At 43.9% G+C, this 12,376-nt stretch overlaps 1 protein-coding gene across 3 annotated transcripts in view; it reads right to left on the bottom strand.

Moving 5' to 3' along the window:
• LOC127583964 (NT-3 growth factor receptor-like) overlaps nucleotides 1-12,036 on the bottom strand; it is a 612,790-nt gene extending 600,754 nt beyond the window's left edge. For 2 of the 3 annotated variants that reach the window (XM_052040427.1, XM_052040426.1), the window contains exon 1: nucleotides 11,418-12,036. In XM_052040427.1, the coding sequence (XP_051896387.1) occupies nucleotides 11,418-11,620 (203 nt within the window). In that variant the 5' untranslated portion in view covers nucleotides 11,621-12,036. Of the gene's footprint in view, nucleotides 1-9,312; nucleotides 9,332-11,417 lie in introns of those variants that run through there. The other variant, XM_052040428.1, reaches the window with a different exon arrangement.
• Between the last annotated feature and the right edge of the window lie 340 nt (nucleotides 12,037-12,376).

The following is a 12,376-nucleotide window of genomic DNA, read 5'->3' as shown; positions in this document are numbered from 1 at the left end:
TGACTAAAAAGATATTGGGAGGAAAGTGCCTCCTTAACATGAGTAAATGATGCAGGGATGATAAAGAGATTGGCCCAAAACAAATGGCTCCATTACTTGAACAGGACTTCAATGAGCTTCTTTCTGAAATATGGCAACATTCTTCTAAAGTACATGGAATCAGGTTTAAAACTCTGGAGGGTCTGCAAAGTATTGGATCATCTTCTACAGACTGAATGTTCAAACCAGCTCTAACTCAACTGGAAATTTACAAAGCATTTTAAGTACCCAAGTTCTCAACTGGAACCATAAGCAACCAATCCAAGCAAATGGAAGACATCAAACCCAATAACCAAACCTTGGATCCCAACAACCCAGATAGAGTACAACTCAATGGCAGTATAACAATGTGCTCAGTTCAGAACAGATTGCCAATTGGCAAACGAATATGGGCATAATTCACTTCAGTCCACACTCAGTACCCCAATGAGAACAGCCTATTCCACAACACTGTTGACTTGGCCCAATGGGAACAGTCTATCCCATTAGCATAGTGGACATGGACTGACTAGATAAAGCCATTCCCACAGTACAATGGACAAGAGCCCAATGGGAACAGCCCAAAACCCCAACACATCAAAATGGGCCAAATGGGAACAGACCACTCCCCAGTAAACAGGATGAGGGCTCTGGATCCCAATGCAGTGAACTGACAATCTATTCTGAACTGGGCACAGAATTCCCTTCTACTCAGTTACAATCTAATTTTGGATTTGGGGGAATGCAAGGCATGGTTTTTGAACAGAATGTGTTCCATTTCCTTGGTTTTCAGGGCTGATTGCTCAGGGTTCAAGTTGGGAAATTTGCAAATTTCCAGGGTGGATCAGTAACCATCTTAATCCCAGAGTACTGAAATAGCAAAGCACCTCAGGTTGCATTGATGGGAGGGAAACACAATTAACATTTCATAACTTTCATCAGAACTAGAAATAGAAGTCAAACATCTTTTAAGTTGCAAAGGGAAGGAGTGGATAGAGCAAAGAAAACATTTGTCATGGGGTGGAGACCATGAGAGACTAAATGACAAAGGGTGGTGGAGCCTGCTGAGGGAGGATAGTGAAGGCTTATTATTCATAGCTGATCTGCCTTGGGGAGATGCAACTAAAAGGGGAAATGATCAAGGCAATAAAACAATGCTGAAACTCTGCATTTGCTTGAAATCAGAAATAAAAGGCAGCATCCGTGGAGAGGAAAACTGAATTAACAACAGGTTGATGGTGTATCTTCAGAACTAGCTAGTTTTGACACAAATTGGAAAAGGTATGTGAAATCATTGAATTCAGTGTTGAATTCCAAGGGTTGGAACCTACCCTGTAATATTCAATATAATGAACATGGATCAACTGGGAACAGTTCATCCCTCATTACATTAGATATTGACCCAGTGGGAACAAAGAGCATTTCCTCCCTGCAAAGTGGCAGAAACCTCAGTTCAAATCCATTCAGTTAGCTCCTAAGGTAAGCCTTTCATGCTGGATATTTTCACTCAGTTATAGTCACTGCACATTAAAAGCAACCCTGATGTTGCACCAAAAATGTCAATATCCCATTTAAACCTCCAAAATAAGGGGGCTAACTCTCAAATAAAAGCCAGTTCCATTGCTGAAGACTGATATCACTGCAGCCAGTTATATGATCCTGTAGATGGACTTTTGAATGTCAAGACACGTCTGCAGTTGACAGTTATTCAATAGGCGCTTGACTGAAACAGTTTGATTAAATGGGTCCCGATAAGTGCAAATGATGAAGTTCAATGCTTGTTACTGAGCTACAATTGAAGTCCACAAGTTCAGGCATTAGCAGACCCGGCATATTCAAGAATGACTGTCTCTCTATAAACCAAGGACAATTTGCTTGATAGTTTATGGATCGTATCGTTAAAATGTATGGAAGATTCCACATTCAAAGATCTCCATTTTAAATTCCCTCTAAATCATGGCCCTCTACATCTGTAATGACATAACAATATTTTTTTATGGAATTATATGGATTCAGTGTGGATTTCCTCTTACCTCTTGATCATATCCTCTGTCCACCTTGCAACCAAACTGTTCTCTGTTTTGTCAATACTAATGTCAGTGCATGTGCCAATTTCCTATTTTCCTTCGTAGGTCCAATTCCCCATCCTGCACATTCACCCAGCCACATTGCAACCCTGTTGCTGTTTCCGACTCTTTAGCTCTCTGTACCCCATAACCTATAGGCCTGTAAATCCTAACTTTAAATGTCACATTCTCACCATTTTGTAATAAGCCCCATATTTTGATCCTAGATGGTATTCTCAATTAATGGTCATGACCCTTCTACAAGAGTAATAATTTCAAAAGACCACAATTAAAAAAACATTAATGGATGCAGGAAACCTTGGCAAGGCTATTGTCCATCCCTAGTAGCTCAGAGAAGATAAGTGGGCTTTCTTCTTTGAACTACTTCAGTCATTGTTCTGATGCTACTAGGGTTTCAGGTTTGAGGATTTTGACCCACCAACAATATAGAAATAATGACAAATGTCCAAGTCAGTGTGATGTGGTCCTTTGCAATGCAGTATTGGAGGCAATGGTGCCCTCATGGTGTTGCTGATCTTATTCATCTCAGTGGCTGAGGTCAGAGAGGCAGTTGAAATTAGCTTGGTGAGTTGTAGTGGTAGATTCTGCAGACAGTTGGTGCTGCAATAAGAGAGTCAAAGTGATGGGCAAGGTACAGAGATATACATGGGATTTTGTTTTGTATGCAGGGTGATTATGGTCTGGAATTCACTTCATGGGAGGATGGTGTATCAATGAAGCCTTTCAAAAAACAAGAATTGAGGAAGCATAGCTTTAAGTAGAGAGGGGTAAAGTTTAAGGGAGACGAGTGGGGCAGGTGTTTTTATATATACAGTATATACACACACACACACACACACACACACACACACACACACACAGAGTGGTAGATGCCAGGAATGTGTTGCCAGCAGGGCTGGTAGAAGCAGACATGATAGTGGCACTTAAGAGGCACTTAGACAGACACATGAACATGGATGGATAGGGATCCTGAGCAGGCAAATGAGATTAGTTTCATTTGACACTATGTTCAGCACAGGTATCGGAGACTGAAGGACCTCTTCCTGTACTGTACTATTCTATGTCCTATGTAGCACTGGGGGGGGGGTGGATCTCTACAGGGATAAGGGGAATGGGACTGTCTGGATTGCCCTACAAAGAGCCAGCAAGGACTTCATGCGCTGAAAACCCTCCTTTTGTGATATATACAGTTCCGTGATTCTATAATTTTGATTACACCAGTGGTGGAGAAACTGGTTATGAGTTTTCCCAAGCCAACTATAATCATTTAATATTTTATTCTATTTTAGAAAAAAGCAAAACAAAACTGTAGCTAGGAGTAACATTAATCTGCTCTGTGAAAAATGAGATAAATTTTACCAAGATTTCTCCTGCAGTACTTCACACACACTCCAAACCTGAACCATATGGCAGAGTGCAATTTAAGTAAATTACTCTTCATGTAGTCCTTGTTAAATTGACCAAATATTGGAAATGTTATTTTAAAAGCAGAAATATCGGGGAGCACTGGAAATAAAGAGCACATGGAGAAAGTGAGCCTTACTGGAGCAATGGGAGAACCAGACTCTGGTCAGATGGATACCAACCATAGATAAGAATGTTTGACTGCTGTGTCAGAAACCACTGAGTGAAAAGGAATCATTCCCTCTCTGTATACGAACCAGAATATCCTCCAGGTTATATTACATTCAATATTGCCCACTGGTTGAACCTATTATGTAATGTACATTTGAAGCTATTGCGTTCGCTCTTGGCCTGTTGAAAACACATTTGAATTCATTGCTGACTTTATGTCTTCCAATCAGAGGTCATGAAGGCACTCAAACAATACACTCAGCATTCTATAGCACACTGCTCTATATCATCCCAAGCAGACTTAATTACCTAGTACCCCCTGCACAATGAATTATTTAAGTAACACCCAGATTTGGTAACACAATGGGATACAATGGCACATTCATTACAGATCCTGTAATTAATCTGTATAAGCAACATCTCTATTATACATGCATTTAGAATCTGTTTTTAGCACATTGAAAAACAAAATTATTGTGAAAACTCTACTTTCCTATAATTGTTAGAGCATAAACTAAATAAAGCTGACACTACTTAGATCAATAGTTTAAAATGAATTGCTTAATCATCCAGAAGGTTTATGTGAGCTCAAGAATGCAAGGGAGCAGAGTAACTTCAGTAACTCAGGGTGGTGTTAGGAGCCTGCCAATGCAAAAGAACTGGATATCCTATTAAGCATCTATGGACCATGATCAGGAACAAAAGCCCAGGTGAATGTTCCCTTCTAGCCCAGGGCCACCTAGACACAAAGCTGAGGCCAAACTCCACTTAACTGAGTCCAGTTAACACAAATAGCAAATCAATCAAGGGAACCTCAATACTCCAATAGTTCAGTAACATACAGCCAGTGCCTATATTCATTGGGCTATCACCTCCTCTCTTTGTGAAACAACATACTGTTGCAATTAATTTATAATTGAAGCAGGGAAGCTGTTTCAGGAAAAAAAAGTCACTCATGAGGGAGGAACAACACCTTGCTCAAACATTTTGGTTCAGAAGCAAACCTTGAGTTGGCTCTAAGGTCACACACCCCTCCATCTGCACTGTTTGTTTGTATTGGCACATGTTTGTATGCCTAATTAATAGGGGTAGATCCATCCACTCAGAAACCACTTAGAGAGTACAACAGGATTAAAAGGGAAAATAGAGGATTAGTTTGTGACACATATGCACGAGTGAGCACGTGTGCACACACACCATCCCCACCCCCAAGAAGAAAATTTTACCCATGTCCATACAAATCCTAGTGTTAGGCCAACCCTACCTCATCAGTGGTGTAGTCACAGTGCTACTGCATCTACTAAGTATTAATTATTTATTACATTGGGCCAAAAAGTGACTGGTACCCACAGGGAAAGTCATTTTAAAATCAGGACCATAGAATTCAAAATGACTGTGAATGTTAATTAGATTTGAAAAAGCATACATATAATCATTAGATGGGAATATGTGTAAGCATTGAGCTCTTTATACATTGAGATGGATCAATATAATCACAACCAATTCTATCTATATGCTAATCGGAAGAAATGGGTGCCACAATCTTTTCAAGTGTTGAGCAGTATCATTTGGATGTCATTTGCCAGATCCACAAACCTATTGTTCAGTTGATTTATTAAAGTTGTTTCCACAAAACAAAATAAAGCCATTTTGATATAATACATTAAGTTCATTAGACACCATCACATCACCCACTGAAGTCCACCACTTGGCAGGTCTGTGGTGGATTCAGGAGGTACATTTATAAATATAGATCCAATAACTATAGACAGTTATGGTGAGCTACGGGCCCATTCCCTCATGCTCTCCATGGATTTTCTTGTTAACTTCTGACAGATTGCTCTCAATAAACAGCACCATTTCCAAGCATTTGCCTTCAACCAGAAGGTCACGCCATAGATACAGGAATTTCAAGGTCCTGCAATCTTGCCAAGCAGATTTGCTGTGGGAGAAATCAGTTGATTTGATATTTATGTTGCAGAGAATTTTTAAAAGATGGTTGCAAAAATGGAATAGTCCCAAAGCATCCTAGAGGACTATTGGGCATCAATAGTCTAGAGTCTTTTGGGTATCAGAGACACAAGAGACTGCAGATGCTGGAATTTGGAGCAGCACACAAAATGCTGGAGGAAATCAGTGGGTCAGGCAGCACCTGTAGAGAGAAATGGAACATTTTGGGTCGAGGCCCTTCATCTGGACTCAGGATGAAGTACTGTCCATTCTCTCCAATAGACACAGCCTGACCCACTGAATTCCTCCAGCATCTTGTGTGTTGTCCTATTGAATATCAACCTTAGTAAGACAAATCACAGTTATAATGCCTCCATTAAAAATATTAACACACATTGCCAATAGGCTAAACAACGCTAGGGCTCTCTCCCAGGCCAACACAGAGTCTCTGATCCCACCCGACAAGGTCTGCTAAGTGAGTTACATCATCACCTGAATACATCATCTGCATGCCTCATACCCGACTCCCCAAAACAAGCACTGCACCATCAGGGCAAGAGACTTTGATGCTTCAAGGATGTAACATCCTCTCTAGCTGAAGGGAATCCCTCGTCCGTGACAACTCAAAACAGGGAAGGAGCATTTGTGAAGGCATGGAGCACCTTGAGTCTCTGTACTAGGAGTACTTAGAGGGCATCTATAAACAGCAGAAGGAGCACACTCAGCCAAAGCCCACCCCACCAATCACACACTGCCCCACCTCTGCAGATCCCACATTGGCTCCTTCAGCAGCAGTGATGAAGATGTTATGGAAAAATAATAGAGGAAATAAGATTGTTGGGACTGCACTGTTAGTATAGACTTAATGAAAAACATGATGATGCTGGAGGAACTCAGGAGGCCAGGAAACATCGGTGGAGAAAAGCAGGTGGTCAATATTTAGGGTCAGGACCCTTCTTCAGGGCTGAAGATAAGAGAAGGGGAAGCCCAATATATAGGAGGGAAAAGCAGAGCAGTGATGGGTGGACAAAAGAGGGGAGGCGGGGTGGGCACAAGGTGGCGATAGGTAGATGCAGGTAAGAGATAGTGATAGGCAGGTGCGGGGAGGCGATAGTATAGACTTGATCGGCTGAATGGCCTCGTTCTACGTGGAAAGGAAATGTGAGCCACTTCAAACCCCAAGGAACTGAGGTAGAAGCAACTCATTCTCGACCTTGAGGGATTGCACAAGAATTCCCAATATTTTTGTTTTGCACTTGTGTCCGAATTGTGTTATAGAAATTGCACAATAAATTGCAAAACATCCCTTATAAACCATATCCTAGATTACTAAATTTCCCCAGGTTAAATTTACCCTTTTTTTTGTTCTTTTGTTGAGTTGAAAACGAGGAGTACTTCTGAACAGTTTTGCCTGGGATGTTTCAACGCAGCGGTGCCTGCGCGGACATCCCCGGAGACTAGCTTAAAACGTATTATTCGGCTCAAGATTCAGCCTTTGGCGAAGCCTGAAACCACTCCATCTGTGGGGTTATTGACTAGCTCAGAGTCCTACTATCCTCAGTGGTTCAGTCTTTTTTATTTACAAATGTTACCAGAACATAGCAGGAACAATATTGGGCGGTAAAATTTAATTTAGCTTTCAATAGATCGCCGTTAAGCAATTCATTTCCCTTGAAAAGCACGGCACTTGTTCATGGTACATTGACTGTGATACTTTTGCGCCCATGACCTTGAGATGATTTTATACCAATTCATGAACATTTACATTCAAAAACGGAAAAGATGGTTGCTGGTATTTTGCAATAAACTACTGATTTGATATTTAGCCAGGAGATATCCTTATAAATATCAAATAATGAACTACTTCAATTCTTCGACGCCCATTCTCTGCATTTCCTCCGTGTAACACACTGTCACTGTGTCTCACTCCCTGTTGCCATTTCCTCGTCCATCACTATCACAGCCCTGTCCTGCTTCCTGAACCTTTGGCCTGGCTTATTCTCTTTCTCACTGCCCAGCTCCGCCGCACACAAACTCTGGGTCTGGCACAATCTTTGCACTGGCGTTCACCGTTCTGCCTCTCCATTTATTCCTGTGTTTACTTCACTCTTGGTATTTATTCTTCGAAGAAAATGTGTGAAAATGAATCAGTTGTAAGAATGGGCGAATGTGGGAGAGTACACGTGAGCGATTGTGAACGACTACATACTAAAGATGTTGGAAATACTCAGCAGGTCAGACAGCATCTGTGAAGACAGAACAGAGTTAACTTTTCAACTTGCGTAAATGCTGGCGAAAGGGCATTTGCGTTGATATACTGGGCGTCCCCTTTTCCTAACTTCAGGCCTTGAAGAGGGTCCTGACCCGAAACGTTGACCACCTGCTTTTCTCCACGGATGCTGCTTGGCCTGCTGCGTTCCTCCAGCATCATCGTGTTTTTCATCTCGATTCCAGTATCTGCAGTCTTTTATTTCTCTTTTTCTCGGGCATTGAGTTTAACTGATCCGCATGTGCTGCCTCATCTGTGGAGCGTGTTCAACTCAACGGGCTTTCGCCGTATTTAATGCAAGAGGATTAAACTGAAAGTTAACTCTGATTCTCTCCTCCACAGATACTGCCCGACCTACAGGGTATTTCCAATATTTTCTGCTTTTATTTTCGGATTTCCAGCAATGGTTTGTGACATTTCTATGTTATCCCCGCTTCGATTTTGGTTTCGGGAACCGAAGCCTACTTAAGGCTTTCTTAACCTTGCCTACTCTCTCCCAAGGATCCCAAACTACCATTGTAGCTGAAGACCTCGGGATACAAGCAGCTTTTCTGCATCGCTGACACACGCCCATTGTCTCACCCGAATATTTTGTAGTTTTCTAATATTCGCTATGAATGTTTACTAAAGGCAAACCCCCTCCCTGTGCGATTAAATGACATTTGTCATTTCAGCCGCAATTTGGCCGAACACTGAATATTAAATTATTTCCAGGAAGCATAACTTTTCCTATTCGGATCGTTTGCTTATACAATGCTCGTCTGTGGGTACGAAACGAGTTTTTAAAAATATATAAAAAGCTCATTTTAGACAAGATTGTTACTGTAACCTGGGAGATGCCAATCCGGAAACGAGTTCTCGAAGCCTCATTTCAGGACTAAGCGTCATGATTCTCAGCTGTACGTTAATACACACATTAACTCATTAACTTCCGACACCCGCCAACACTGAAACGGGAGCAGAGTGGAAATCCAAGCAGGTCTCGCTGAGCTGCTCATCAGCGAGAGGCGGGAGGATGTCACTTTAACCGAGTTCAAATCGTGCAGCTAAAGTGATGCAGAGGTAGAGCAGAGCCACGTTTCGGCACAATGAAAAGCCGGTTTAAAATGTGTCCTACAGCCTCCCCCTATGTGTTGGTAGCTGGACCTGCTGTTGAATCAAGCATCTCACACATCCCCAGACCGAACGAACAGTCACGACAGAGCCCCGAAAATATCCAAAATAATGAAGTGCCTGTAATAAAGGGCCAGTGAACGAAAGGCAATTGAATGGAACGACGGGTGTGGGGAGATCTACCGGTGCTCCAGGGCAGGACTAGTTACTGACAAAACAGCTTGTAATGTTTAAATTTGACCGAGTAGTATGAGTCATAGAAATAAATCAGCACTGTAGAAGACAGAGACAGGCACTTACCTGTTATTCTTTCCCCTTGATTGGGAGGTGGGGTTGACGATGGATTTTAAGACCCTTCAGTCTTCATGTTAACACTGGCAATGGGCGGGGATTGGTCCAAAACTCTCGAGGAGATAGATACTCGCCACATTTCCAACAAACTTCACAAATGCGGAAGCTACGTCCCGGTTCGGTCTTTTGAAAAGAAAATTCTAATCAAGGGGACGTGGGTAGCAATAACAGACCGTGTAGGCAAGCGCGGTCCAGGTCATCATCAGAGTGAACTGCCTCCAGACAGCTAGTATTAAGAGCAGGTGAATTCTTCGCATCCCAATCAGTAAGAGATTCCGGACCAGATGCCCATTTGTCAGGGAAAGAGGGTGAAAGGGCAGAGGAAAGGAATTACATCCCTACAGCACTTCACTAGATGTTCCAAAGAGCTTCACAAACACTTCAGAAGTGCGTCAATGTTGAAATGTGGCAGCGAATTTGGGGGCAACAATTCCACAAACAGTAAATGTGATTAACAAGCGTGTTTAGGTAATTATTGACCAAATAATCACTTCCCGTCCTTCTCGTAGATAGTGCCATTGTATTGATCACGTCCAGGTGAGAGAGCAAATGATGCCTCGCTCTAATGCCTCATTTTGACAGCTCGGCGCTCCTCCTGGTGCTGAAGTGTCAGCTCCGATTTCTATTGTCAGTTGGGATTTTAAACCCAAAATGGCCCGAATTAAAGGCCAGGATGAGCCATCCCTGACTGCCAACTAATGGAAAGCAGGAGACGAGAGGACTGACATGTGTGGTCTGAGGAAGAGAGGAGGTCAAACGCCGGGGGGGGGGGGGTGGTCGAGGGAGATCAGAGAATGAGAAGTGCCGGGGGGGGATCAGAGAATGAGAAGTGCCGGGGGGGGGGGGGGAGATCAGAGAATGAGAGGTGCCGGGGGTGGGGGGGGGGGGGAGATCAGAGAATGAGAGGTCCCGGGGAGGGGGGGAGCTACCACCCACGGAAAACAAAAATAACGAGAGAGACGAAAGCTAAAAGGTGAGAGCCCCAGATGTCGGGACTCTTGAGTGGAGAAAGGATTAAGAGACAGAAAGATACAGATATTCAGAGCCGGACACAGAGATGGAGACAGACGCCGAGACAGAAAGAGAAGGGTTAATCCCCAAAATTGAGAGACAAGGTTCCAGATGGAGACAGACACTGGGAAACAAGGAAGTGGCGAAGTGAGGAGGAGGAGGAGGAGGAGGAGGAGGAGGAGGAGGAGGAGGAGGAGGAGGGGGGGGGGGGTGAAGGGCCTGGCCGCCTTCAGAGGAAACTGAATTTGCTCTGCAAAGCCCAACATCGACTGATCCCTCCTCCCCTCCCAGGCGCTCTGGAGTTACCGGGGTTAATAATTGTAAGACCGTTTCTTAATGTCTCCAGTGCCTGAAATGTTGGAGGATAAAGCCGTCGCCGCATTCCCCGTGTACTGCAGGATTCCGTTGTTTCATTCCTGGTTGACACTGGCTCCAGCTGATGGAATTGCCTGCAGTGTAAAGCCAAGAAGCCCAGGCGCCTGTCCACTGAGCGACTACATCCGTGAATCGGTTGAGGGTGGAGGTGATCGGGGAGAAAGTTTTTTTAACAAGGGTGCAGATTCTGTCTTTAACCTCCGCCACTGACATATCCAAGCACTGAGCATCAGAGTAGACGCATTGACATATTCCTTTAAAATTCTACCACATGGTTATTTTTTCTACAAATACCCTTTATCAGCTTGATTTTGTTTTAACTTAGTTTTCTGAGGACAAACAAATAATCAGGTCGCGCGAAGGGTTTTCGGTTTTAGCTGCAGTGCAGTTAGGGATGGATAAGGTTTCTGAATCCAACAATTGTATCCGAACTTCCAGCCATCGCCAATTAGCGCCGGCCGCGGCTTCTCTCGTCCTGGGTTGTGTTTCTTTATTTTCAAATAAGCAGTCAGTCAAAACTCGCACCTTCCTAGCCCAGAGAAGGTCGGCGTGTGATAGACCCGCGTCGACAATAAGCGAGTGTTCACTGCCCGCGAGGTATGTGCAAGGAAATTCAAACAACAACAGAAAAGACTCACATTTAAGGCAATAAGACAAGTGTTACTCACATTTCTGTGACGTTCGCCATCTCTTGTAAATCCAGGACCGGGAAGATGGTGACATTGTCAGGTTGATTGCAGTAAATCTGGCTGATTTTACACTTACAGTTACCCGGGCAGCCCAGAACCCAGAAACAGTTTTGCAAACTGCAAGAAACCCACAAAATCCTCCACAGAATTCCCCGAGAGGGTAAGGCAGGCCAACGCGACATGGTCAGTGTCTGAAACTGTTAGAGCTTGTTCGAAGCCTTTCCAGCCGCTAATGCACTCCCATAGACAGGAGAGAGAGAGAGAGGCGAGAGAGAAGGGGGGGATCAGATAAAATCAGGCAGGAGAAACCGGTTTCCCCCCTTCAAAACATCCTCCAATCTGCCGCGCTTTTCCTTCCTATTTATCACATTAGTACCTTCGATGATCTTTCAAAAAGGAGAGAAAGAATAAAGTCGTCTGTTGGAAACGCAGCCGCTGCAATCACAGGGTAAGGGGTTGGATGAGGAAGGAAGGGGAGGCAAGGTTGAAATTAACCCAGAGCAGAAACTGACCAGCGCTCACAACTGGAAAAATCCCAGTGAAACTGACCAAAACACCTCCGGGGGAGTCCGAGAAATGATCGCAATCCGGAGCTGGGGTTCGGCAGCTACATGCCACCGAGTTAGACAGATACGGTGACGCACGGATGCTGCGTGCGGATCCACAGAGGAGACGTGATGAGAGAGATATGATGTGAAGCGGAGGCTGGGGGCGAGCTACGGTTTATAGATTTCCAATCCTGTGCATCATCGCCGCCCGTGTGTGTGGGGGTGAAGTCCGGTCGTCCACCCCTCTCTCCCTCCTCTCTGGGCTTTCCGACAACCGCACCGTGCAAGCAGTGGTTATTTACCCAATCTTCAAAGATTTCGCCCTCGAAAGTTATACATCGCAGGCAGTCACGTTTAAACTGCGATACGCCAATATTGCAAGTGTCGAAG

This window comes from Pristis pectinata, chromosome 28, assembly GCF_009764475.1.
Source record: "Pristis pectinata isolate sPriPec2 chromosome 28, sPriPec2.1.pri, whole genome shotgun sequence".
NCBI classification, from domain to species: Eukaryota; Metazoa; Chordata; class Chondrichthyes; order Rhinopristiformes; family Pristidae; genus Pristis; species Pristis pectinata.
This window is presented reverse-complemented; position numbering and strand designations above follow the sequence as displayed.